Source organism: Felis catus, chromosome D1 (genome assembly GCF_018350175.1).
Source record: "Felis catus isolate Fca126 chromosome D1, F.catus_Fca126_mat1.0, whole genome shotgun sequence".
In the NCBI taxonomy this organism is placed as follows: Eukaryota; Metazoa; Chordata; class Mammalia; order Carnivora; family Felidae; genus Felis; species Felis catus.
In genome coordinates, this window is record NC_058377.1 from 81,216,695 (window position 1) to 81,240,452 (window position 23,758).

Consider the following 23,758-nt stretch of genomic DNA (forward strand, 5'->3'; position numbering starts at 1 on the left):
GAAGTCATCACCTTTATGACAATTGAAGAGAGATGCTGTGGCTTGGCAATATCCCACAAACCAGTTGTAGAAACAAGGTCTTTAGAGAAGAAAGGACTTAAAGGGAAAGTAAGAGATGTGTGCAAATATTTGAAGAGCTGTCATATGGAAGAAAGACTGCATGTAGTTTTCAATTTTCTGAAGGGCAGGACAAGGACCAATGTTGGGCACCATAGGAAGGCAAATTTCTGTTCTACAACAAGAATTTTTTAACAGCTGGAACGGTCTGAACGCAGAACAGGCTGCCCCGGGGGGAGCCACCGACAGTTTCAAAGCAGGGAATGACATAATCTAAGCAGAAGTGCTGAGTCTAGTGTTAACAGAAGGATCAGTAGAAATCTCCATTGTTTGGAGGATGGCGCTCCATGTATGAAGGGTGCTGCTGGTTGTCAGAGCAGTTTTGTCTTTCTGTCCTGGGACCTGAGATTCCTGAATCTCTGACAGGATTTGTCTAGTTCCAGGATAAATCTATTGGCTTAAATTACAACATTTTTTTTTTGAGTAGAATAAAGAGAAAAGTCTTTAACTTTGATAGAAATAGAGGCATCCATTTGTAGAACTTGACAGATGGAAAACCAACTCAGATTTATTCAAAGATTGAAATATTTCATTCTTTCATTCAGTCGTTTGCTCACTCTGCAAAATATACAGAGTATGGTGTCCCATGGTTTGGAAGATATAAAGATAAATTAGTTGCTGATCTTGACTACAAGTAGTTTACAGTCTAAGAGAGAATACTGATATAAATAAATAAGTGTACTCCAGATAAGGAGACATTTATTTTAATAAAGATGTTAAGACTAATTAGATTAGCTAGAGTTGAGCATTTTGCCAGTGTGAGAAAAACATTTATCATTTACACTGTTTGCAGTAATTATCGTAAATTAAACTAATATTCCTTTCAGAGCTATGCCAATCAGAGTGTGAATATTAGGTTGTATAGAAGTAGACTTTGTAAAAAAGAAGTTATCACAGGGGCGCCTGGGTTGCTCAGTCAGTTAAGCGTCTGATTTTGGCTCAGGTCATGATCTCATGTTTCGTGGATTTGAGCCCTGAATTGGGCTTTGTGCTGACAGCTCAGAACTTGGGGTCTGCCTTGGATTCTGTCTCCCTCTCTCTGCCCCTCCCCTGCTCACACTCTGTCTCTCTCTCAAAAATAAATAACATTAAATTTTTTTAAAAGAGTTATCACAGATTTTCAAAAACAAATTGATCATGCTAATACAATTTTGCATTTCACCAAGTACTGTCTTTCAATGATTCAAGTCAAAACACTCAGGGATGTGTTCACCAACTTTAGCCAGTATGATCTCCGTGTGACATGCTGGCAGGTTTCTATGCACTTAATGGATACTTGTCTACTCATCTCACTTCCTTCTTATCATCTCTGTTCATTTGTTCAATCCAAGAAATTTGTACCTATTTTTGCCTTTCTCATATTCTCCATTATTTGTGTCTTAACAAATTCTGTATTATAGGTATAATTAGTTGTATCATTGTTTTAACACATTGTTTGCATTTGAAGATTGCATTTAGACTTGTCCTTCCTCCCATGTAGAGTCTAAGATTAAATGTTATAACCCCATATCTTCTACTCTCCTTCTGATATTTCAAGATAGGGCCAGTGAAGTGGATACTTCTCCATTTATGCGGTTGATCCTGAAAATTAAAGGCATATTAATTGGAAAGTTAATGACATAAAATCAAGCTTATGTCTGTTAATTTTAACGTGATCTCCAACAACAAATATATCCAACTTATATACTGATCATTTCTTAAATTAAACACATTATAGTTTAAAATTTTTAAATATTTATAGAGGGAAAAGAGAGCCATTGTGAAAATCCCATAGGATTTGGGAAAATACAAATCCTGGATTTGAATATCAGTTTAATTATTTATATGAACTCAAGCAATTTAATTAGGCCATCTGGCTGTATATTTTCAGCCACTAGTTATATGAGTTATATGAACATTTTATAGAAGGAAATTTTCTCTTAAGGGCAGAATAAGGAAAGATTGTACAAAGGGTATGGATATGTGTGGATGCATTATTGAATATATTATTGAGTATTATTGAATATTGAGTATATTGAGTATAGAGAAGGTAAATCATACAGAACCACATTCCTCTTAGTCCTCTTTACTTTGAATTAATTACCTGTTCCCATTTCATTCCTTATTAACCTCTAAAATCACAAATGGAGTCAGAAAAATCTCCATGTGTTTCTGGAAATGCGTGTTCTAAACAATCATCATTGTTGCAGAATCCAGGGATCCTTCCTAAAGAGATTCACAGACTCTTTAGGAATATTTTATACGTGTGCCTTACAACGGGAAGGGAGAGACCACCCTTACTTCACCCTATAATCCCATGGCAGCCGTGAATTCTATTTACTCAGCAGTGCTGAGCCTTGCCTTGGCACTAAGTTGCCATGATGTTCATAAAAGCAGGGGGAGGAAATGAAGAGATAGCTATGCCTGGCTTAATCACACATATTTCCAGATTGTCATCCTGGCATCTCTGAATGCCTTTCCCATAGGTGCTTAAGAAATTACTTCATTTATTTTTTTTTTTAACCAGAGATAATGATTAGATTGTCTGTATGATGAATTTTTTTAAATCCCTAAATAAGAGTATTGCCATACAGTTTGGGAAAACTGGTTTCTGAACATTACTTAAATACATTTCCCTGGAATTGTCTAATTTTTTCAATTTCAGTATAATTACTCTCTCATATTTGTAGAAAAATCTTATTATTTTAACTCATATATATGTTATATATAAATATAAATTTCAGTCTGACTTAATATTTCAGACAACCAGTTTTAAGTTTTATTTAAAATTTATTTAATACGAAACAAACTCCTTACTTTAAGGTTGTACCTTATCCCCAAAGCACTAATGTCATAAACTGTATTTATGTACTGTTTTCATTGATTTCGTCTTTAAGTTTTCTTTTTTTTTTTCAAAATCGAACAAAGGGATTGGATTGGTGGAGAGAATTTACACACATTGGCTCATAGCCAAGTCTATAAAAATATGCTGCTAAGTTTATAGCCTCCTTGCATTTATTGGCAGCTCCACAGTGATGGATTTAAGAAATTGAAAAGAGGTTAAATAAAGTACAGATAAGAATAACTAGAATACAATTTGAACTAAATAAAGGCCTTGAGACTTCTCTTAGAAACAGAGTGACAAAATTTAACTACTGAAAACCATAGAATACTACAATTTTGGAATTGGAATTGTCCAGAATTTGGAAGTTAATCCACATACAATATTGGAGTAATCCCATGATTTGGGATTTGTTGTTGTTTTTTTTTATTTTTAATAAAAAACATGCACTACTCTTCTCAGAATTGTCTATGATCTGGCCAATTTGTTTGTTTTTATTTGGAGAAAAGTGCTTATGGTTCAGAGGAGTGACAATTTTTTTTTTAATCTATCATAAAACCACATCCCCACCTTCAGCATACACACTTGTGGCCTTAGGTCTACCTAGAATTTCTTTACAAATTCCTGAATATACCTAGATCTGCCCTAAGGCCACTGTACCCATTGACATGTGGGAAAATGCCATATGACAGACCTGTTAGGAATTTCAGAGGGCAGTATTCCCTTTTGAATTAGAGCCCTATCTAAATTTGTTCATTTACATAACAGAGTACGCAGAAAGCCTTGTCAAGCCCAACTGAAGGTGCTGTGTTCAATGTCAGTGCTGTGGCCTAAACTGAGTTAGGAACCTAGCCAGGTTCCAGGGCCATCTGTTTGCCCACTGCTGCCTCTTTGACGGCAAAGGACTTGTAATCCAGTCAGCGAGTTAAAAAGAAAGAAAGTAACCTGAAAATGCATATCCCAATCAGGAACTGTGCGGGCAGATTTTGCTAAGAGACCCAAAACAGCCAGTGGGCTCCTGCCTTTTGTATCTGACTTTGCATTTCTTTTCCATTGTTCTCATTGCAAAAAGTAGCACGTCTTTATGCATCAGTCCATTTTTCTTCTTAAGGATTAGAAAATTTTCTGGACCAGGGGCATCTGGGTGGCTCAGATTCTTGAATTCAGCTCAGGTCACGGTCTCAGGGTCATGGGATTGAGCCCTGCATCAAGCTTCTTACTGAGCATGGAGCCTGCTTGGGATATTCTGTCTGTCTGTCTGTCTGTCTCTCTCTCTCTCTCTCTCTCTCTCTCTCCCCCTCTTTCCTTCTATCCCTCTCCTTTTCACTCTCTCTTTCTCTCTCCCTGTCCCTCTCTCTTTTTCTCTCTCTCTGTAAAATAAAAAATTAAAAAAACAAAAAAGAATTCCAGACCATTTCTTTGTTCTTTTGGGTGTCACTTTGGAAAAGACTTATCAAGAACTTATCAGTGTTTTTTTTTGAAAAACCTGTGAAATAAATCCAGTCACATATTTTCTTTCCCTTTATCTTTGAACTGGGCACTAAATCTGCACAATATGAAACATTTTGAAAACGTTCTTTTCTATAATGTCAGTCTGTCAATTTAAATACATTCTGTATCATAGTGACAAGAGCAGAACATTTATATTCAGACAGCTTTTAAAAGAAAATTAAGAGGCAACGAAACTCATTTGAAGTTTTTGACATTAGATTTTGACTGAAGTAAACAGAATATTCTTTTTTTTTTTACTTTTTTTTAGCTTAGATATAATGATTAAAGTGTCAGCATTGATTTTGTATAGATTGGAAATTATTTTCTTATTAACTATTCCATTTTACATAACAGGTGGTGTAGCTCTAAATACTTTAATGATACTCTTGATATGTAAGTATCTATATATGATAAGATCATCCACACTCTAGTCTCCTTCTCTACCCTAAATAAAATAACATTTATTAAAACAGTTGTCTGTTGTCCCTTAGACTTTATTTGAATGTTGGTATTTCTATTCAGTAAGTATGTTTCAATAATTCTGTGTAACTAGACAAAAAAAAAAATGGGAAACCAAGATTCCTGGGGATTTGTAATCCAGTCAAATTGTAATTATTTTTTGTGTTAAGACAAAGACGTAGCTGAAACCCAGGGTAATTATTTTCAAATCTTACAATAGATCCATGTGAAAGATATGCAGAGAGGATACAAGATACATTCAGGAAAAATCACTTTTTTTTTTTTTCCTAACTGGGACCTTGGCCTCAAAATGCTACATGAAATTGCTGACTCTGCTAATTGCTGACTCTGTTTTAAGATATAAAATAACAAATAGCAGATCTTGTGGCCTCCTAGGTGTGTTTCTTCTTGGCCTATAGCTGATTATAAACTTAATATTACATTCTTTCAAAGCCTTGATAAACACAAGGAAATATTGAAGGAAAATGAAAACATACCTAAAGTGTAATCTCAACTGGTTAAACCATCATCCAGAAGATTAGCTGCATAAGCTCTAGTTATACTGTTCTTGCTTCACCTTTATAAGCCCCAACACATGAAAGAGAGATAGGCAAGTCCAAGAGAGTCTGGCCATGGCAGCCTTTTTGTTGGTGTACCTATTGGCTTTACTGTCAACAGCAAAAATTTCCATACCTTGGAAGTGGACTATAAGAAGGGAGAAGCTTTGTGGTTGCCCTAGAGCCCATCAATAGTATTTCTTCTTGAATGTATGAAAGGTGGTACTACAGTGAGAGGTACATAGCTTGGGGATCCTATGGACTTGAGTTCAGATCGTAGGTTTGGCAATTATGGGGTGAATGTCTCTAATTAAATTTTGTTTTCTCACTCTTGAGTATTTATAATGAAAGCTTTCTTTCAGTTTTATTTGAGAATTAAATATAACAACTATCACAGAGGTATGCAAGGCTGGTTCAACACCAAAAAAATCCATCAGTATAATTTGCCACACTAACAGATTTGATAGGAAAACTACCTGATATATCAATAGACATAGACAAAAGAATCCAACATCTGTCATTCTAAACGTGTCAGCAACCCAGGAATACAAAGAAACTTCCTCCATTTGATACAGGGCATTTATAAAGAACTTAACCTTTAACATCATACTTAATCATGAAAGATTGCTTTCCCACTAAGATCAGTAATTAGACAAGGTTGTCTACTTCTACCGTTCCTACACAATATTGCATTTGAAGTCCTAGAGAATAAAACAAGGATAGAAGAAGAAAGGTATCCAATTGGAAAGTAAGAAGTTATACTACACTTATTTGCAGACAACATGCTTGTCTACATAGAGAATTCCAAGGAATGATTCAGGGAATTGAATTTCTAATTAAACATCTGGCCATAAAGAAAAAAAAAATTTTTCTTGAAGCTAATAAGTTTCCAAGTTGACAGAATACAGTGTCAATACACAAAAATCATTGCATTTCTTTACATAAACAATGCACAATTGAAAGCTAGGAAATTGAAATTTAAAAGAATATATGAACTTTTTTAAAAGCTTCAACAAAATGACACAGCTAGCTATAAATCTAATAAAATATGTGCATTATTTGTATGAAGAAAACTGCAAAAATATGATTCTACTGGGTTCATGGATTGGAAAACTTGATACAGTTAAGATGTTAATTCTCCTCAAAGTGATATATAGATTTAATTCAATCTTAATTATAATGTCAACAATTATAGATAAACCAATTATAGATAAGCTGAATCTAAAGTGTATAAGGTAAGGGGCACCTGGGTGGCTCAGTCAGTTAAGCGTCTGACTTCAGCTCAGGTCATGATCTCATACTCCGTGAGTTCGAGCCCCGCGTCTGCTCTGTGCTGACAGCTCGGAGCCTGGAGCCTGCTTCGGATTCTGTGTCTCCCTCTCTCTGTCCCTCCCTTGCTCATGCTCTCTCTGTGTCTCAAACATAAATAAAAACATTAAAAAAAATTTTTAAAGTGTATAAGGTAAGATAAAATAACTCAAATAGTCAAAACAATAAAAAAAAAAACCCAAAGTTTGAGAACTAGTACTACCTGTTTTTAAGAGACACTATAAAGCTAGAGTCGACAAGACAACTTGGTATAGGTGAAAGGATAGACACATAATCAACAGAACGGAATAGAAAACCCAGAAAATAACCTACACAAGTAGAGACAACTGATCTTTGACAAAGGTGCAAAGACAACTGAATGGAGAATGCAGCCTTTTAAAGAAATAGTTGGCCATAAGGGGCACCTGGGTGGCTCAGTCAGTTAAGCGTGAGATTATTGCTTTTGGCTCAGGTCATGATCTCCTGGTTCATGAGTTCAAGCCCTGCAGGATATTACTTATCCTTTATCTTTTAAAATGGACTTTTTAAAAAACCATAATACTAACAGCAAAAATTTTCTCATCCTAAACTTCTTGAAAAAATATCCAGAATCAATACCATTTTTCTGTTTTCTTTTCTAGTAGAAGTTAGTTTTTTCCCATTCTTAAGCTTTTGAAATGAGCTTTCAATTATAAAATATCAAACTATGTTCAAGAGAAGACATGGAAATTGCCAGCCTTTGGCACACTATGGTGAAACCCATAAGTAAACACAACAGTAACAGGTGGCAAAAAGTGGGAAGTTCTGTGTTTACAAATGTTCATGGCAGGCTAAAAATATAGAACAGGTTGTGCCCTGATGCAGTACTGGTTAGACTAGTCACACTTGTGTTTAGGTTCAGAGTCTACACATCAGTTGCTTCTAGTTGACTTAACTGGTTTTACCAATAAGTCTTGGTTGCAACACATTGAATTAGATTTTTAGGTTTTCAAAATAGCATCATAGATTTGTGAGATGTGGTAGGAGTCTTCAGATCCTTCCCATTTCAAGAATTGGGCGTAATCCAGGTTTCTTTGCTGGGTCCATGCACTTGGGCAAAATCCAAATGCCATCTTTGAGCTCTTCACAGTGGAACAGTTTGTCCTGTGATAGTGTAAACATTAGAACTTTGCAGCTTGTCAGAAGTACTATAAAACTTCAACTTTTATATCCTAATCCAAACCCAAGAATTTGTTTTCATTTGGAATTGCCTTGCATGAAGCAGGCAAGAATGATCAGGAGTTCTGTCTTACTCCTTTACACACACACAAAATGATAGGGAGAATCTCAGCTAAAGGTTTATCTCATGCTGCTTTTTTTATTTTTATTTTTTATCTTTTTCCACCGTGCATCCTAAAGAAATCCCTTTGCATCATAGCACATTTCCTTAATACCAGCAATCGCTTACTCTCAGCTTCAATTACTGCCAAAATCTGTTTGAGTACTAAAAGGGAAGCAAGGAAATTAATGGCCACTGAGGAGGGAGGAGTAGGATTTGGAATAGCTCAAATCATATGTGGATCATTGTTTTTGTAATAATAATGTTCAAATTTATGTCACTACCATATAAACATTTAATTTAAAGAAGAAACTCATTTGTATTCCAAAAAGCATTATAGGTAATAGGTTGTATGAACATTCAAGATTCAGAACACTGTTTCATGAAGAGTAAATGCCTCTTGATGTTCCCTTGATATTTTATTTATGTATTTATTTATTTATCTATTTAAATTTTAATTAGTTAACAAACAGTCCAATATTGGTTGCAGGAGTAGAATTCAGTGATTTATCACTTACATACAGCACCCAGTGCTCATCACAAGTGCTCTCTTTAATACCCATCACCCATCTACTCCCTGTCACCCCCCTTCCATCCATCCTGTTTGTTCTGTATCATTAAGAGTCTCTTATGGTTTGTTTACCTCTCCTCTTTTTCCTCCTTCACATATGTTCATCTGTTTTGTTTCTTAAATTCTACATATGAGTGAAATCTTACAGTATTTGTCTTTCTCTGATTGACTTATTTCACTTAGCATAATACATTCTGGCTCTATGCAAGTCATGGCAAATGGCAAGATTTCATTCTTTTTGATAGCTAAGTAATATTCCAGTGTGTGTGTGTGTGTGTGTGTGTGTGTGTGTGTGTGTGTGTGTCTATTTATCAGTCCGTGGACATTTGGGCTCTCTCTATAGTTTGGCTATTGTTGATAATGTTACTATAAACATTAGGGTGCATGTACCCCTTCAAATCTGTATTTCAATCTCTGTGGGGACAAGGAATTTTATCTCTGTAACCTATGGTCTAGAAAGAATATCTAGAATCTATTAGAGTAAATACTTGTCAAATGAAGATATTAATTGGTAAACTCAATTAATAGAGCCTCATTTGAGTCTTATAAGTATTTATTTGCGTACTATGCAAATATACATAATTTATGTAATTATACATAATTGTACAAATATAATTATATGTAATTATACGTAATATGCAGACCCAGTGCCACGTGCTAGCACTGTGGCTGTGAGCAAGGTAAACATGGTCCTTGCCCTCATGGAACTTACCGTACAGCTAGAAAGACTGTATGTTAAATAATAGTCCAATATATAAATGCAAATGTGAGTTCTATTAAAGCAAAGTATTTATTTCTAAGAGGACATACAGCAAAGAAAATGAACTTATTTGGGGTGGGCTGTGTGACTTGGAAATTAGAAATAATACAGATAAAGATAAAATGAGACCTCTCATTTCAACCTTTGGGGCTTTGAAAATGTATTTCACCACTTTAAAAACCCCTTCATAACTTAGTGCCTTTCTTAGAGTATTCTGTCTTGCATTAGATTTATTGGAGACCTTTACTTATTCACCCTAATACCTAATATGTTTTAATTGAATGAGATAAATTTTGATTTTGCTAATAACTCTTGTTTCAAGGCTGAGTATGCATAGTTTACTTTTGTCTCCTGCACAGTCTTGCACTTAACCAGCCAGTCAAAAGTACAATAAAATCAATAGTTTCCTTTTCCATGTTTACTTGTAAACATCTTAGAATACTTGCAACCAACCTTATAATTTTATTCTCTAATGGTAAAAATATGTAATGTTTCTTTCTGTCCCCAAAGGTTATGCTGAAAGTTCCCCCCAAGTTCTACATCGTATGTGTGTAGTGAATAATCTTGGTTCATCCCTCTAAATCCATCCTGCACCATATTCTACCTTGTTCTGTTCCCCAGAGAGCAGATATCTGTGGACTACAACAAACAAGAGTTTGCATGACCTCTAACTACTATTTAGATTTGACCAGTTGGGAGGCATCAGCAGCAGATTAGAAATTGACAAAAGAGAGGTTGGGGTATTTTGTTTCCCTGGCTCGCTCCATGCCCTTCTGTGGTTTTACAGCGGCTGCGTTCTGCTCTCTCATCACCTAGGTTCTGCAGGATTTCCTCTCCTCCAGATATAATCATCTCTAGGTTCTTATGTCGGCTCCCTCTCCCTGGTCTGCAGCTCCAAGGATAATAAAGGTTTTTGGCCCTTGTTAGCTGTAGGGAACTTCATCAACATTTATTGGTTTCTCTTAGACCTGCCCACACCTTTCTAAATAATCCCTTTATTAAACTTGTTTCACTTACTCTCAGTTAGCCATCCTATTCTACTAGGACTCTGCTACAAGAGATATACTTTTCCTTGTTCGAAGTGAGAGTAAAACTGAAAAGTGAAATAAGAGCAAACTATTGTAAAAGAAGTTTCTGGGTAAACAAAGAAATTGCATGTTTAATTGCAAAGAGCAGAGACCTTGAAGTTAGACGGACCCTGTTTGTTCCAGGCTCCAACACTTCCTACGTGTGGGACTAGACACCAGTTACCTAAATCCTTTGATTGTCACATTTAAAATGGGGATGGAAAGTCTTAACAGGACTAGTATGAGAATTACTGATAACATACAGGATGCTCCTGGCACTTCGTAGGCACTCAGTAAATGGTGCTTTTATACCAGCAATAACTTCCAGCAAAAAGAGCACACTCAAGCAACAAATCAGAGATGTTTCTTTAAACACAACAGAGCTACAGTGATTTTGACACAGAAGAGAAGAAGAAAATTCTGTCTATATTTCTATTTTTTCCTCAATGCTTATTATTTAAATAAATGTGCTTTCCTATAATCTATTATAGGAGAGTGTGCTTGAATTTTATAGAATCAAATGGCATCCTGAGACAACACCCATTCTTGGACCATCAATTTTAAAATATTTCTGAGGAAGGTGTAAAGTTTTCCTAAACCACATAATGCATCTTGAGATTAGAACAAGAGTCAGACAACTACATTTGTTATTTTTTCAATCTCTCTCTTATGGACATTATGTAAAGCCCATTATCATATTATCATATTATTATCATATTATCATTTTATTTTACTACAAGTCTTCCAGAATTCTTCTAACCATTTACTTGGTAGAAATTTCAGAGTTCATTCTATTACAGGATAAATATATTTTTTCACACGAGTCTTAGGATGAGTTAGTTTTCTTGAAGAAAAATTTTACCAAAAGAGTACATCGTTTGAAAATGTATATTTTACACTAAGAAAACCAACCATTTTTTTCTGTACTCTCCAATTGTCCCTTTGAAGTTTTCTAAGGATCTGTTTCTTCCAATTAAAACTCTATATCAACTCAAAGCCCATTGAATTAAATGGTATCTGAATGGCAACTTTTCTTCCTTTGGTGTCAGACATTTTATGAGACTTCATTTCTAGAAGATATCTTATTTGCAATTATATCTCTTGGACCTTTGGGTATGCACAAGTAAAATGTTATTTCAGTAGATTCCTTTAAGTATGTCAGCATTTACGAAGTGCTTTTAGAACAATTGGAAGTAGCTAATTGTTGCTTTAGAAAAATCTGTTCTATAGAAAATGACACATGGACTGCAGTTGACAAATTTATCCTTGAACTCAGGAACTGCATATGCTTACCAAAATTGGCATGTTACTGTGGTCTCTTCTCTGGTTATTAGTTTTAAATAATATTGAATCAATATTATTCGAGGGTATCAGGTAAAGCCACACAAGGAAAGAAATGGAACTTTGGGGCACAGAAGAAAAATGTTCTGAATGCTATGGGGGTAGCTGATGTTAATCATTCCGTGTGAAGAACAGATACTGTTAGTTATGCCAAGCAGATTATGATGATATTTAATATAGAACTTTGAAAAGAAACTTTGTACTCTTTAGAATGCTAGTATATCAGACTTAGAGCTTAGACTATATTGGTTTCTAGCAAAGACTATCTGTATAATAGCTTTGGAAACCCTCAACAGCTGAGGAAATGAGAAAGCACTGCACCGAAGACCCATAGGAAGGAAAATGAAGAGCTGTATGTAGGAAGGACCTTCGTTTCATCTCCAACATTATTTTCTCAATTTTCGTTGAGTGTTGCATTTGATAAATATTTTCGGCAATCGTGTTTTATATGGGGAGCTTTCTATCTTACATGCACAGTCCTTTGAAGAAAATGTGTTGAACCCAAGAATTATAAATAAAGATGGAGAAGTAGGAGTAGGAATATGCCAAAAATAATCCAGTCGGATTACCTTCATAGACAAGACTTCAGTGGCATTACCACCTGTATTAGGAGTTTCTCTTGGGTGGTTTTATAATGCCCTGTGTATATTTTATATTCTCTTTTTACTATAAAAACTGTTTTTGTGTTTGTGCTTCCCCTCTGAGTAAGCACCTTGTTACACTCAACACGGGGTCAAAGTCTGGCCTAGAGACAGCACTCAAGAATTGTTTGAAATCACTACATAAATGATAAAAAACTAAATGAATAAAACTCAGTCTTAAAAATAATATTTTATACTTATTTTGTGTATATCAGTTACACACATTGTTAACTCAGAACAGATTATGTATTATTCATATCTATTCTTTTATAGATCAGCACAAGAAATACAGTTTAGATACATGGTGGGTAGGCATTTCCTGTTGATATGTACCAAGCAGCACATGTTCATTTTTTCATCAAATTATATTCCACAGTTTGTTAAGATTGTGGATATAGAATTATAGGTTCTGAGCTATAGGTTCAAGCTCAGTTAGCTTTAGCTCTGTGGTTTCTACATTCCAAGCTCGCTGCTAAAAACATGTGTGATATTTATACCAAGGGAAGCCATGGTAATGAACCATCCAGGATTGGGGTTCATGAGGAGCCATAGAGCATTCTGAAAAGATCCCGGGCTCTGAAATCCAGAAGCTATAACTTTCACATTCAGTTCTGCCAGTTGCTAGTTTTATGAACTGGAGGAAGTAAATATCTTAACCTCTCCCAGTTTCCTTCCCATCTAGGGTGGGCAGTGTTTAAAACTCTTTTGTAAATTTTGACAAACGCAATTATTCAAGAAAAGACCACAAGACATAAATTTGTGAAAAATAAAGGGCAAATAAATATATAAATAAATAAAATAATACCCCAAAGAGCACTAGCTAATTTTTATGCCTCATCTAGACTCACCTAGACTCCAGCAATAGTTCCTTTATGCCTGTCTGTCTCAGTGTGCCACAAACAGATTTTTTTCCAGTTCTGTAAATACATTGCAATCTTCCTACCTCATGACTTTCATACATGTTATTATCTTCCTGTAAAAGCACCTTCCACAAATACACATGCACACACACAGACATCAATGCAAGCATACATAAACACTTTTTTATATGTTAGGTTCTTCTTCACGTTTTTCGCCTAACGTGTCACTTCTTCAGAGAAAATGTCCCTGACCACTTCTTAAAGGAAGTCTCCTTTATTATTATCATTATATAACTACCTACCTCTGGGTGGCTCACTTGGTTGAGCATCTGACTTTTGATTTTGGCTCAGGTCTTGATCTCACAGTTCCTAGGATTGAGCCCTGTGCCTGGCTCTGTGCTCTCAGCATGGACCCTCTTGGGATTCTCTCCCTCCTCCTCTCTCTGCTCCTTTCTTGCTCTGTCTCTCTCTCTCTCTTCTCTCTCTCTCTCTGTCTCTAAAAATAAATGAATGAATAAATAATAAATAAATAAATAAATAAATAAATAAATAAATAAATAAATAAAATAGCAATACCTGTATTTTCATAGCATTTCAGACAATTTATGTGTATATACTTACTTATTTTGGTTTGCTCAGTGTCTGATTCTCAACTAGAATACAAGTCCCGTGAAGGCAGAAATTCTAAGTCTACCTTGGTCACCAGTCTATACCGAGGGCCAGCAGAGTGCCTGCAGAGAGCAAAGGCCCATTTCATATCTGTGAATGACTAGGTGCATACTGGAATGAATAAAATGACAGAACACACTGGCAGCATCAGTGAGCATAATTAAGTTGGTCTCACTCCATACCAGTTTATGAAGTAATGTCTACTAAGTCAATAGTCATCTTTCATCTAAAGAACTGTTGAGGGGCGCCTGGGTGGCGCAGTCGGTTAAGCGTCCGACTTCAGCCAGGTCACAATCTCATGGTCCATGAGTTCGAGCCCCACGTCAGGCTCTGGGCTGATGGCTCAGAGCCTGGAGCTTGTTTCCCATTCTGTGTCTCCCTCTCTCTCTGCCCCTCCCCCGTTCATGCTCTGTCTCTCTCTGTCCCAAAAATAAATAAAAACGTTGAAAAAAAAATTAAAAAAAAAAAGAACTGTTGAAACTTTCCCTCGTGTTTGAGTATGGTAAGAAAGGGAAATGCAGAAGTTTTTGCTTTTTGAAGCTAGATGCTGGGGTCAGTGGATTAAAGTGAATGGTATTTTATAGATTCCCATCCAGGCCATTTCTCTGGGGCCCAGGGGACATGTCTCTCTCAGTTCAACATCCTTACCATCAACTGTTATGGTCTTTCATCTATGCACCTTCTCTCTTCCCCATCCTTTCCACAAATATTTATTCTTTTACTCATATGTTCTGCTAGAGTAAAAGATTATTCTCAACCAGGCCCCAGAAACTGAAACAGTGTCCTACATTGGTGTTTCTTAAAAAAATATATCAGATCACATTACAAAAGACTAATAGACATAAAAACTTACTAGGACAGGTTTGCCCTATGTTATTCCTTGGATGTAGTGTAAAAAACACTGGTTGGTCCTTAAGAAGAATTGTCTAGTGTTTTTGCAGGATTTCACTATGCTTTCTGTGGACCTTGGGGAATTCCTGTTCCAGAGAATCTTTTCTCTTCTCTTGTCTTCTCTCCTCTCCTCTCCTTTCCCCCCTTCCCTTTTCTTTTCTTTTCTTTTAATTTTTGAGAGAGAGGGAAAGAAGGATAGGGCATGAGCGGGGGAGGGGCACAGGGAGACAGAGAACCCCAAGCAGGCTGCACACTCAGCATGCAGCCCAACACGGGATTCCATCCCATAACCCTGGGATCATGACCTGAGCTGAGACCAAGTCTGCCACTCAACTGACTGACCCACCTAGGCAGCCCTTTAAGAGGGTATTTTCTTTTTTTTTTAATTTTTTTTTCAACGTTTATTTATTTTTGGGACAGAGAGAGACAGAGCATGAACGGGGGAGGGGCAGAGAGAGAGGGAGACACAGAATCGGAAACAGGCTCCAGGCTCCGAGCCATCAGCCCAGAGCCCGACGCGGGGCTCGAACTCACAGACCACGAGATCGTGACCTGGCTGAAGTCTGACGCTTAACCGACTGCGCCACCCAGGCGCCCCTAAGAGGGTATTTTCTTTTCATGTCATGACAAGGTCCCAGAAAATCAAGAGACAGGGTGTTCTGTTTCCAGTCAATTCACAGTTCTTCCTTCAAGGTGTCCCCTTCAAGGTCGCATTCCATTTGCACACTGAGACTTAATGTGAAAACAGATACATATTTTTATAATACTGAAAGATAAAATCCCCACACCCAGGTTTATCTGAATTTCATCCGTTCAACCATGTCTTATTTCTGTAGAACCTCTGTAAAAATTGCCTTGTTATTTCTATCTCAGTTTTCTCATTTGTCTCAACAACAGTACATACTGGTACCTCTACGTGTCTTCATTTGAATCCATTCTTTGAAGAGCTACTTAGAAATTTGGAGTTTATTTGTGAACTGACTACAAAATTGAGTAGCTAAACAATTATTGGCCTGAGAAATTTCAGGGGAATTTAGTTCAATTTGCTTGTATGTTAAATATGATAATTACTGAAAATGTACCTTTCCTTTTCTTCACCCCTTGCCCACACCTATTATGACCCAGATTTTACTCAGTCTCAAAATTGAATTTAAGATGAGTAACATTCATTAACTGAACGTTCTGTGTACTAATGCATTTGCATTAGTCTTTTCAGTTTTCAATCACTACATTAGAAATTCACATTAATACAGAGATTCAGCATATGGGCAGGTGAATTGGGAGGCTGGTAGAAACAGATGTGCTTATAGCTATGTTGTTTATGTGTTTTAACCTCTACTGGAATGGATTTTGCTAAATGTTCTTTACATTTCAATGTTGTGAATTTGGGGGTGAATAGATGATGTTCAGGAGTTTTGAACTAATTTGTAGACACACCTTGATGTGGTTTTAGCTTGGAATATGAACACCTTTCTCCTCATTTATCTGTGTGACATAAGTTCATATTGCTTTTCCTTTCTAAGTCTCAATTCCCCATCACCAAAGAAATAACAATACCTGGGGGTGCCTGGGTGGCTCAGTTAGTTAGGCATCTGAATGTATCTCCACTCAGGTCTTGAGCTCATGGTTTGTGAGTTCAAACACTGCATTGGGCTTTGTGCTGGTGGCATGGAGCCTGCTTCAGATTCTCTCTCTCCCTCTGTCTGTCCCCTCTCCCCCCCAGGTCTCTCTCTCTCTCTCTCAAAATAAATAAATAAACTTAAAAAAAGAAATAATAATACCTGACCTGTAAGATTATTAGAAAATTAAATGTAGTATGTATATGTTTAAGGGAGAATAGGGTATAAAAAGAAGGGCTCAGTTTAGTAAATAGTAATTTGAATGTTTATGTACTAGGTTTATTTACTTGCTACTTGGAAATTTAAATGATTAGGTTTGTTTGTTTGTTTTTTTGTTTTACAGAAGCTTTAAAAAATGATAAAAGGTCAGGGGCACCTGGGTGGCCCAGTCTGTTAAGCATCTGACTTCGGCTCAGGTCATGATCTCATGGTTTCTGGGTTCAAGCCCTGCAGCAATCTCTGTGCTGACAGTCAGAGCCTGGAGCCTGCTTCGGATCCTGTGTCTCCTCTCTCTGCCCATCTCCTCCTTGCACTCTGTCTCTGTCACTCTAAAATAAATAAACTTAAGAAAAATTAAATAAAAAAATGATAAAAGGTCAGTTGAAATCTGTTTATTTCTCAGAACTGTTTGACAAATTTCTCACTTTCCCTGACGAAATATAAACAAAATGAACTGAATTAGTTCTAGTCCCTATGGGTTGCTTTTCAAGAGTACTTTCCTGAAACAGTCATCACAAGAATTAAAATGTATTTTTTGCCTTTTGCTGATTATTTCTCACTTCTAAAACTCACCATTTTGAATTTGCAGGTATGAATATAAGCAAGAGTGAGATAACAAAAGAAACTTCATTAAAACCGTCCCGGAGATCCCTGCCTTGCCTTGCCCAGAGCTATGCCTACTCAAAGAGTTTGAGCCAATCCACCTCTCTCTTCCAGTCAACGGAGAGTGAATCTCAGGCTCCCACTTCTGTGACCTTAATCTCCGCTGACAAAGCAGAGCAAGGTGAGCACCTATCCTGTTCTTTTGTTCAACTTGCAGAGTAAGTGATTTCAAGCCATTCCTTCTTTCCTTCATCCATTCTACTAGTATTTATTAGAGCTCTTTTGCAAGAAGGCTGGCATAGAAACAACAGTACACTAGTTAATGGGAGGCCAGTGGTTGGCCAGGTGTGTTTTTGCTTCTTCCTTGCCTTGAAAGTAGCCAACCGTATGGGAACCTGGACCTAATATTTTCTGTTTGCAGGAGCAGACAGGCCATCTACCTGAATTGCTAGGTCATTATCATTTCTGGTGAGAATTTATAACCAGTAACTGAGTAGAATATGTCAGCAATAATAAAATCAGTTTCCTAAAAAGAAAGACTGAAAACTTTATATAATATTGACAGTAAAGCAATCAAGATTTGGCTGCGGGAAGATATGGTTGGACAAGTGTTAGCAATCAGATGTTGGCACTGAAGTCATAGATATTAAAAGGGATGAAATACAGGGAAGTGCCAGCTAAATTCCGCATTAATGAGACTCTGTGGCCACCCTGGTCACCCTTCTCCACACATCTGCCAATCTGAGACACCATTATGCTTTTAGACAATTCCTTTTCACAAAAGCCAAGAGTCAAAGTACAACCAAGCCCCCTGTCATTCAGTGGATGAGGTATGTTTTTATTTTCCCATCCCATACTTTTGTCTCATGAGAATGCATTCCTTTGTGATTCCTTGGGGTTATTTCTTCCTCTGGATAACTTGAAAATACCAAGATTCTCTTTTCTTTTTTTTTAAATTTTTTTTTCAACGTTTATTTATTTTTGGGACAGAGAGAGACAGAGCATGAACAGGGGAGGGGCAGAGAGAGAGGGAGACACAGAATCGGAAACAGGCTCCAGGCTCTGAGCCATCAGCCCAGAGCCCGACGCGGGGCTCGAACTCACGGACCGCGAGATCGTGACCTGGCTGAAGTCGGACGCTTAACCGACTGCGCCACCCAGGCGCCCCCAAGATTCTCTTTTCAATAATATTGTGAAATCACTACCAATTATAAGTAGCTTACATCCATGTCCAATAACTACTTTTCTAGTAGCTAATTACTCAAGAAAATGAAGGTATTAAAATATAATAGAGATATATCTATTATTGAGGTATTTCTCAATAATATTTTCAATATTCTCAATATTCAATATTTTCAATATTCTCAATAATTATTGAGAAATATCTCAATAATATATATAATATATAGATAGTATAATATATCTCTATATTGAGATATTTCTCTTATTGAGTGAAATTTTAATTAACCAGTTTCAACTCGTTAACTTAAAAAAGTTTCTTTATGTTTGGCTATCATTTGGACATCAGCCACCATGGTCATTTTTCTAAATGTTAATATTTCTATTTCCCAAAACAATGAATGTCTTTTTTTTTCTTTTTCCAGTTAATGCTGAGGAGGATAATAAAGACTCTGTGCTCAAATGCTCTTTCGCTGACCTCAGTGACTTTTGCTTGGGTAAGTTGATTTCTAGTATTTCCTACTCCTTTATCCCCTCTCCAAAGGTAAGCTGCCTTCTTCAAATCTAGAACATTATTTTTAAAGAAAAAGATGCATGCTTGGTCTTTAGTATTTGATGGGTGAGTATAACAATCTAAGGTGAAAAAATGAGTAAGCTATTTCAGGTACAGTTTGAAATTCAAGTAGTAGAAGAAGATTCGTAATGAACAATTCTCATAACCCAGAATTTTTTGACGCTTTCTTTCAATTCTCTGTGAATAAGCACATTAATACTGTTATTTCTAGATTGTTTCAAATTTCAGCAGTATCTGTTAATCCCCTGTTGTGTCAGATGAAGATTTTGCATAACCTTTCAAATTGTCATAGTTATATTGCCATTTAAAATTTTAGGGGCGCCTGGGTGGCGCAGTCGGTTGAGCGTCCGACTTCAGCCAGGTCACGATCTCGCGGTCCGTGGGTTCAAGCCCCGCGTCGGGCTCTGGGCTGATGGCTCAGAGCCTGGAGCCTGTTTCCGATTCTGTGTCTCCCTCTCTCTCTCTGCCCCTCCCCTGTTCATGCTCTGTCTCTCTCCGTCCCAAAAAAAATAAATAAATGTTGAAAAAAATAAAATAAAATTTTAGATCTCTCTGCTGATTAAATTTGTAGCTTTAAATAGTATATTTATACCTTTATATCGTGTTCTCTCACATTTTAATGATATCTCTTGTCTCTTGGTAAATAATGCTTTGGTAGTTCCAAGTTGTTATGACCTCTGTGCCACTCTTGAGTATCCCTAGAGTCAAGGTCGAATTGTTTCCCCTTTCCAGCCCTCCATCAAATACTCAAAATCATGCCACATTAGACTTTCTTCTTTGTACCACAAACTTTAGTTCGTTTTATTTTCCTAGATTCTGGGTTTTTTTTTCTTCTTGAGAGGAGAAAATACCTCATCTTCTAAATATTCCCATATGTTCCAGATTCTTATTTTTATATCTTTATCTCATTCTTCTTCTTTAAAAAGTTCTTGGTGTTCACTGGCTTCTCATTGGATTATTGGATTCAGTCCAGTTTCTAATTTCCCACATATTCTTCTTTCTTACTTTTCAATCTCATTTTTTTGAGTATATCTTCAAGCAATTACCTCTGCAGGCTCATGTGAGATGCAAACTTTCTAAGTTACTGTATGTCTGAAGTGACTTCAGTTCACTCTTAAATTTCATTTTATTTTCTTAGTTATAAAGTTCTAGGCTAAAAATCACTTTCCTCAAGGTTCCTGGGTGGCTCAATGGGTCAAGTGAAGATTTCATGATCTCACAGATCTGGAAGTCAAGTCCCACAATGAGCTCTTCACTAACAGTGTGGAGCCTGCTTGGGATTCTCTTTACCCACCTCTTAAAATAAATAAATAAATAAACATTAAAAAATAATTTTCCTCAAAATCTGGAGACTGATTCACTGCCATCTAGCATCCATTATTACTGCTAAAACCTCAATTGCTGTCTGATTGTTGTTCGTCAGTGATTTTTTTTTTCTTCTCTCTGTGCATTTTTACAATCTTTATTTTTGTGTGTTACAAAATTATACAACATAATGTTTTGGTGTGGGTACATGTATGTGTGTGCGTTTGTTTTCATCTCATGGTTTTAATTTCTGCCTCTGCCTCAGTTGTGGAAGATTTCCTGCACTTTCCAAATGACTTTTCATTTCTGTGTGTGTGTGTGTGTGTGTGTGTGTGTGTGTGTGTGTGTTTGTGTGTGTGTGTTGGGGGAAGGGTGAGGTCATATATGTATATTTGATTTCCAAGAGTCTTTTTTGTTTTCAGAATGTAGCTTTTTCAGAGCATCTTATTGTATTTCATGACCACAACATCTCTAATCTCTCTAATTACACTTGTGATTATCTTAAGTTTTCCTTTGATTTTTAAGGCTAAGTCTACTGTGGCTGAGATCCATTTTTCTGACTACTTAAATTAGTCATTCTCTTTTAGGCTGTAGAATTTCCAAGAGTTTCTGGTGATCTTTGTTCATCTGTTTACATTTAAGAATAAAAGAACACTGGCAACTGCTGCAACTTTTTGAAAGTTATTTATTATCATGTTAATGAAGTCTCCAGAGCAAGGGATAGTCGATGTACTTGAAAGCTCATTCAACCATCTTGATCTTTGTTTCTTTGCTAGCAAGTTGATGATGAACAGCTCTTTAAGGATGAGCCAAAGAATGAAACCTATAGAGCACTTATCTTAGAGACTCAGTATAGTTTTACATTTAAAAATCTATTCCCCCCCCAAAAAAATAGTATCATAAATGAAAAAAAAAAACATTTTTCCTCACAGCTTTCTTGATAAGAATTAGGAATGGAAGAAAATTGGATATTCTGGTAATTGTACTATTGAACATGTCATGACATGTTGCTGAGTGGGGGAAAATAGCTGAGATATAAATATAGACTTTCTCTCATTTTAGTTAAAAGCGTATTGGAAAATAGCTAGACAGAAATATACCAATATGCCAGCTAAGAGTGCATGTCTCCATACAGTAAGATTATTTGTGCTTGCTTCTTTCCTCTTGCTGCCTATATTGTCTTGTTTTCTCTAAACAACATAAACAAATATTATATAATAAGAATATGTAAAGAAAAAACTCACATCAGATTTTTTTTGGTTAAGTAGAGAAAAATTGCTCGTATTTCAGTCAGAATAACACAATTCTATGGATAGTTTTCAAAACTGAAATTTGAAACTGGTTGATAGTCACCCAGTATTTGGAATAACAGCAATACTGGAAGATTCTATCCTGGCCCTCTGTTGGGAGTCAATATAATTTTTATTTATTTTTCCTATAACAGAGACAATTTTACTTAACCTTCTCTTTTGCCCTTTGCTATTATCATGCAAGATTTATTTCATTTGAGTGAGATTTACATTCAGATCTGTAGCTTGCTGGCCTTGTTACATGAGTAGTACCTTTACACCGGGGCTTTTCTTTTTCATAAACTAAATAGAAAGAAAATAAAGTCAGGACATTACTGACATCACTCTGCTCCAACACGTATTTTACAACCTCAGCGTGAATTTATTTATAACCTTCAGAAAGTTAATCCTAGATTTTCAGTAGTGAGCATATCAGTGGCCTGGCTGCATTGCCTACATCAGTGATTCTCAACTCTGGCTGCACATTCTAGTCAGCTGGGAGCTCCAGAGAATCAGTTTTAATTGGTCTGAAGTGAATTCAGGATCCATAATTTTAACTATACCCCAGATAACTCTTAAAGGTAGCCAGAATGAAGAATTTCTAGCCTGAAACATGTATCCTGATTTCTCTCTAAGGACATCCTTAAGGTACTTTTTCATAATTTTTCAAACAATGAGCTGTGTCATTTATCGTAGCATTTTGAATTACTGCAAATTAGTCATGTTTCTTATAATACTCACTTTTGTGTGTGTGGCATAGAAACGGTGCTGACTTGTTCAGTTTCCTAATTAAAGGAAGACAACCACTAGCAGGTTCATTTCCTATACAACATCAATATCAAAAAGAACTTTTCATAAGAACAAATGCACTCTATCAGAGTACAAAGGTCTTTCCCAGAGTAATTAATTCTGAAAATGGTGACTATTGTTATTTTCCAATAAGAAGACAAAAACAAGAGCAAAAACCTTGTCCAAAACATCCATACAGATGATAACAGTTTGCAAAGCACCTTTCACTAATAATTCCCCCAAATTAATACTAGTTAATAGCTTAACAATAACTCTGGCCATGCAAACCTTTCCATTCAATTCTACACATCTTATTTTGATAGGTTGCCATCACACATGTTAACATTGTCACTAAATGCTTAATGTAATTGGGTGCCCTAACTCTGTGTTTCTTTCCTCGTCATTCCAGTGTATCCCAATCAATCTACACACTTGACTTGCGTTCCTGTGTCTCCAGGCATTGTACCCCATAGTCAATATTTTAGCACCCCCAGCGTCAATGTACCATTTATTCCATTTAAAGAAACATCACAGCTTCTAACGGGATTAAAGCATTTACATACAAGGTATTTGCCTTTACAGTGAAGGTGAGAATGAAGCTCTGGCTGATGGTGGTATCACCAAGCATTCCAGGAATCCATCTGGATGTAACACCTGGCTGGAAAGTACTCTTTTAGAGTCAGCTGCATATCTAAAACATGAATGATTTTATCGTGTTTCAGAAAAGATCCAGCAAAACGATGTCAAATATACAAAGAGTGTAATTAAATAAAGCATGAGTATTTTAGCAATACATACTCTCTTTTAAATTCAACAAAGTTACATTTTCTAATTTTGCTTTTAGAGTGCAGACTGCCAGCTTCTGGGTGGGTTAACGCATTTCTAAGTGCCAACAGGCTCTGATACAATTTTTTGGAAACTGACTGATGCGTCTAATTAATAGCTGTGTGTTTTTTTTTTTAAGTGAACTACTTTGAATTGCCCCATGAGAGAAGATCAATATTGTGGCAGGGTTAACTGCATGTAGTCAGTTCCACTGAGGATGAGTATTTCTCACTGTTCCAAATGATAGCTATGGAGGAAGGAACATTCATGATTCTATTGATTCAGGCCTGGACATTTTCACTAAGTTTGCCTAACAGGATTTGTAGTATATATGAATGAAATGCTGTTTTCTCAGCCAGACATTGGCCAGATTCTCATTGTTGTATCCACTAGCTGTGTCACTGTGGCATATTGTTAAACAGTCTGAGCCTCAGTAGTCTCATTTGTAAATTGGAATTAATGATCGACACTTTGCATGATTATTG

The 23,758-nt window shown here is 36.3% G+C and overlaps 1 protein-coding gene across 2 annotated transcripts in view; it reads left to right on the forward strand.

Annotated features, from left to right (window-relative positions):
• Positions 1-23,758, forward strand: part of ANO3 (anoctamin 3) — a 426,276-nt gene that overhangs the window by 215,706 nt on the left and 186,812 nt on the right. For both annotated transcript variants that reach the window (XM_023239658.2, XM_023239659.2), the window contains 2 exons: positions 17,299-17,493; positions 18,917-18,988. In XM_023239658.2, coding sequence (XP_023095426.1) covers positions 17,299-17,493; positions 18,917-18,988 — 267 coding nt within the window. The remainder of the gene's footprint in view (positions 1-17,298; positions 17,494-18,916; positions 18,989-23,758) is intronic.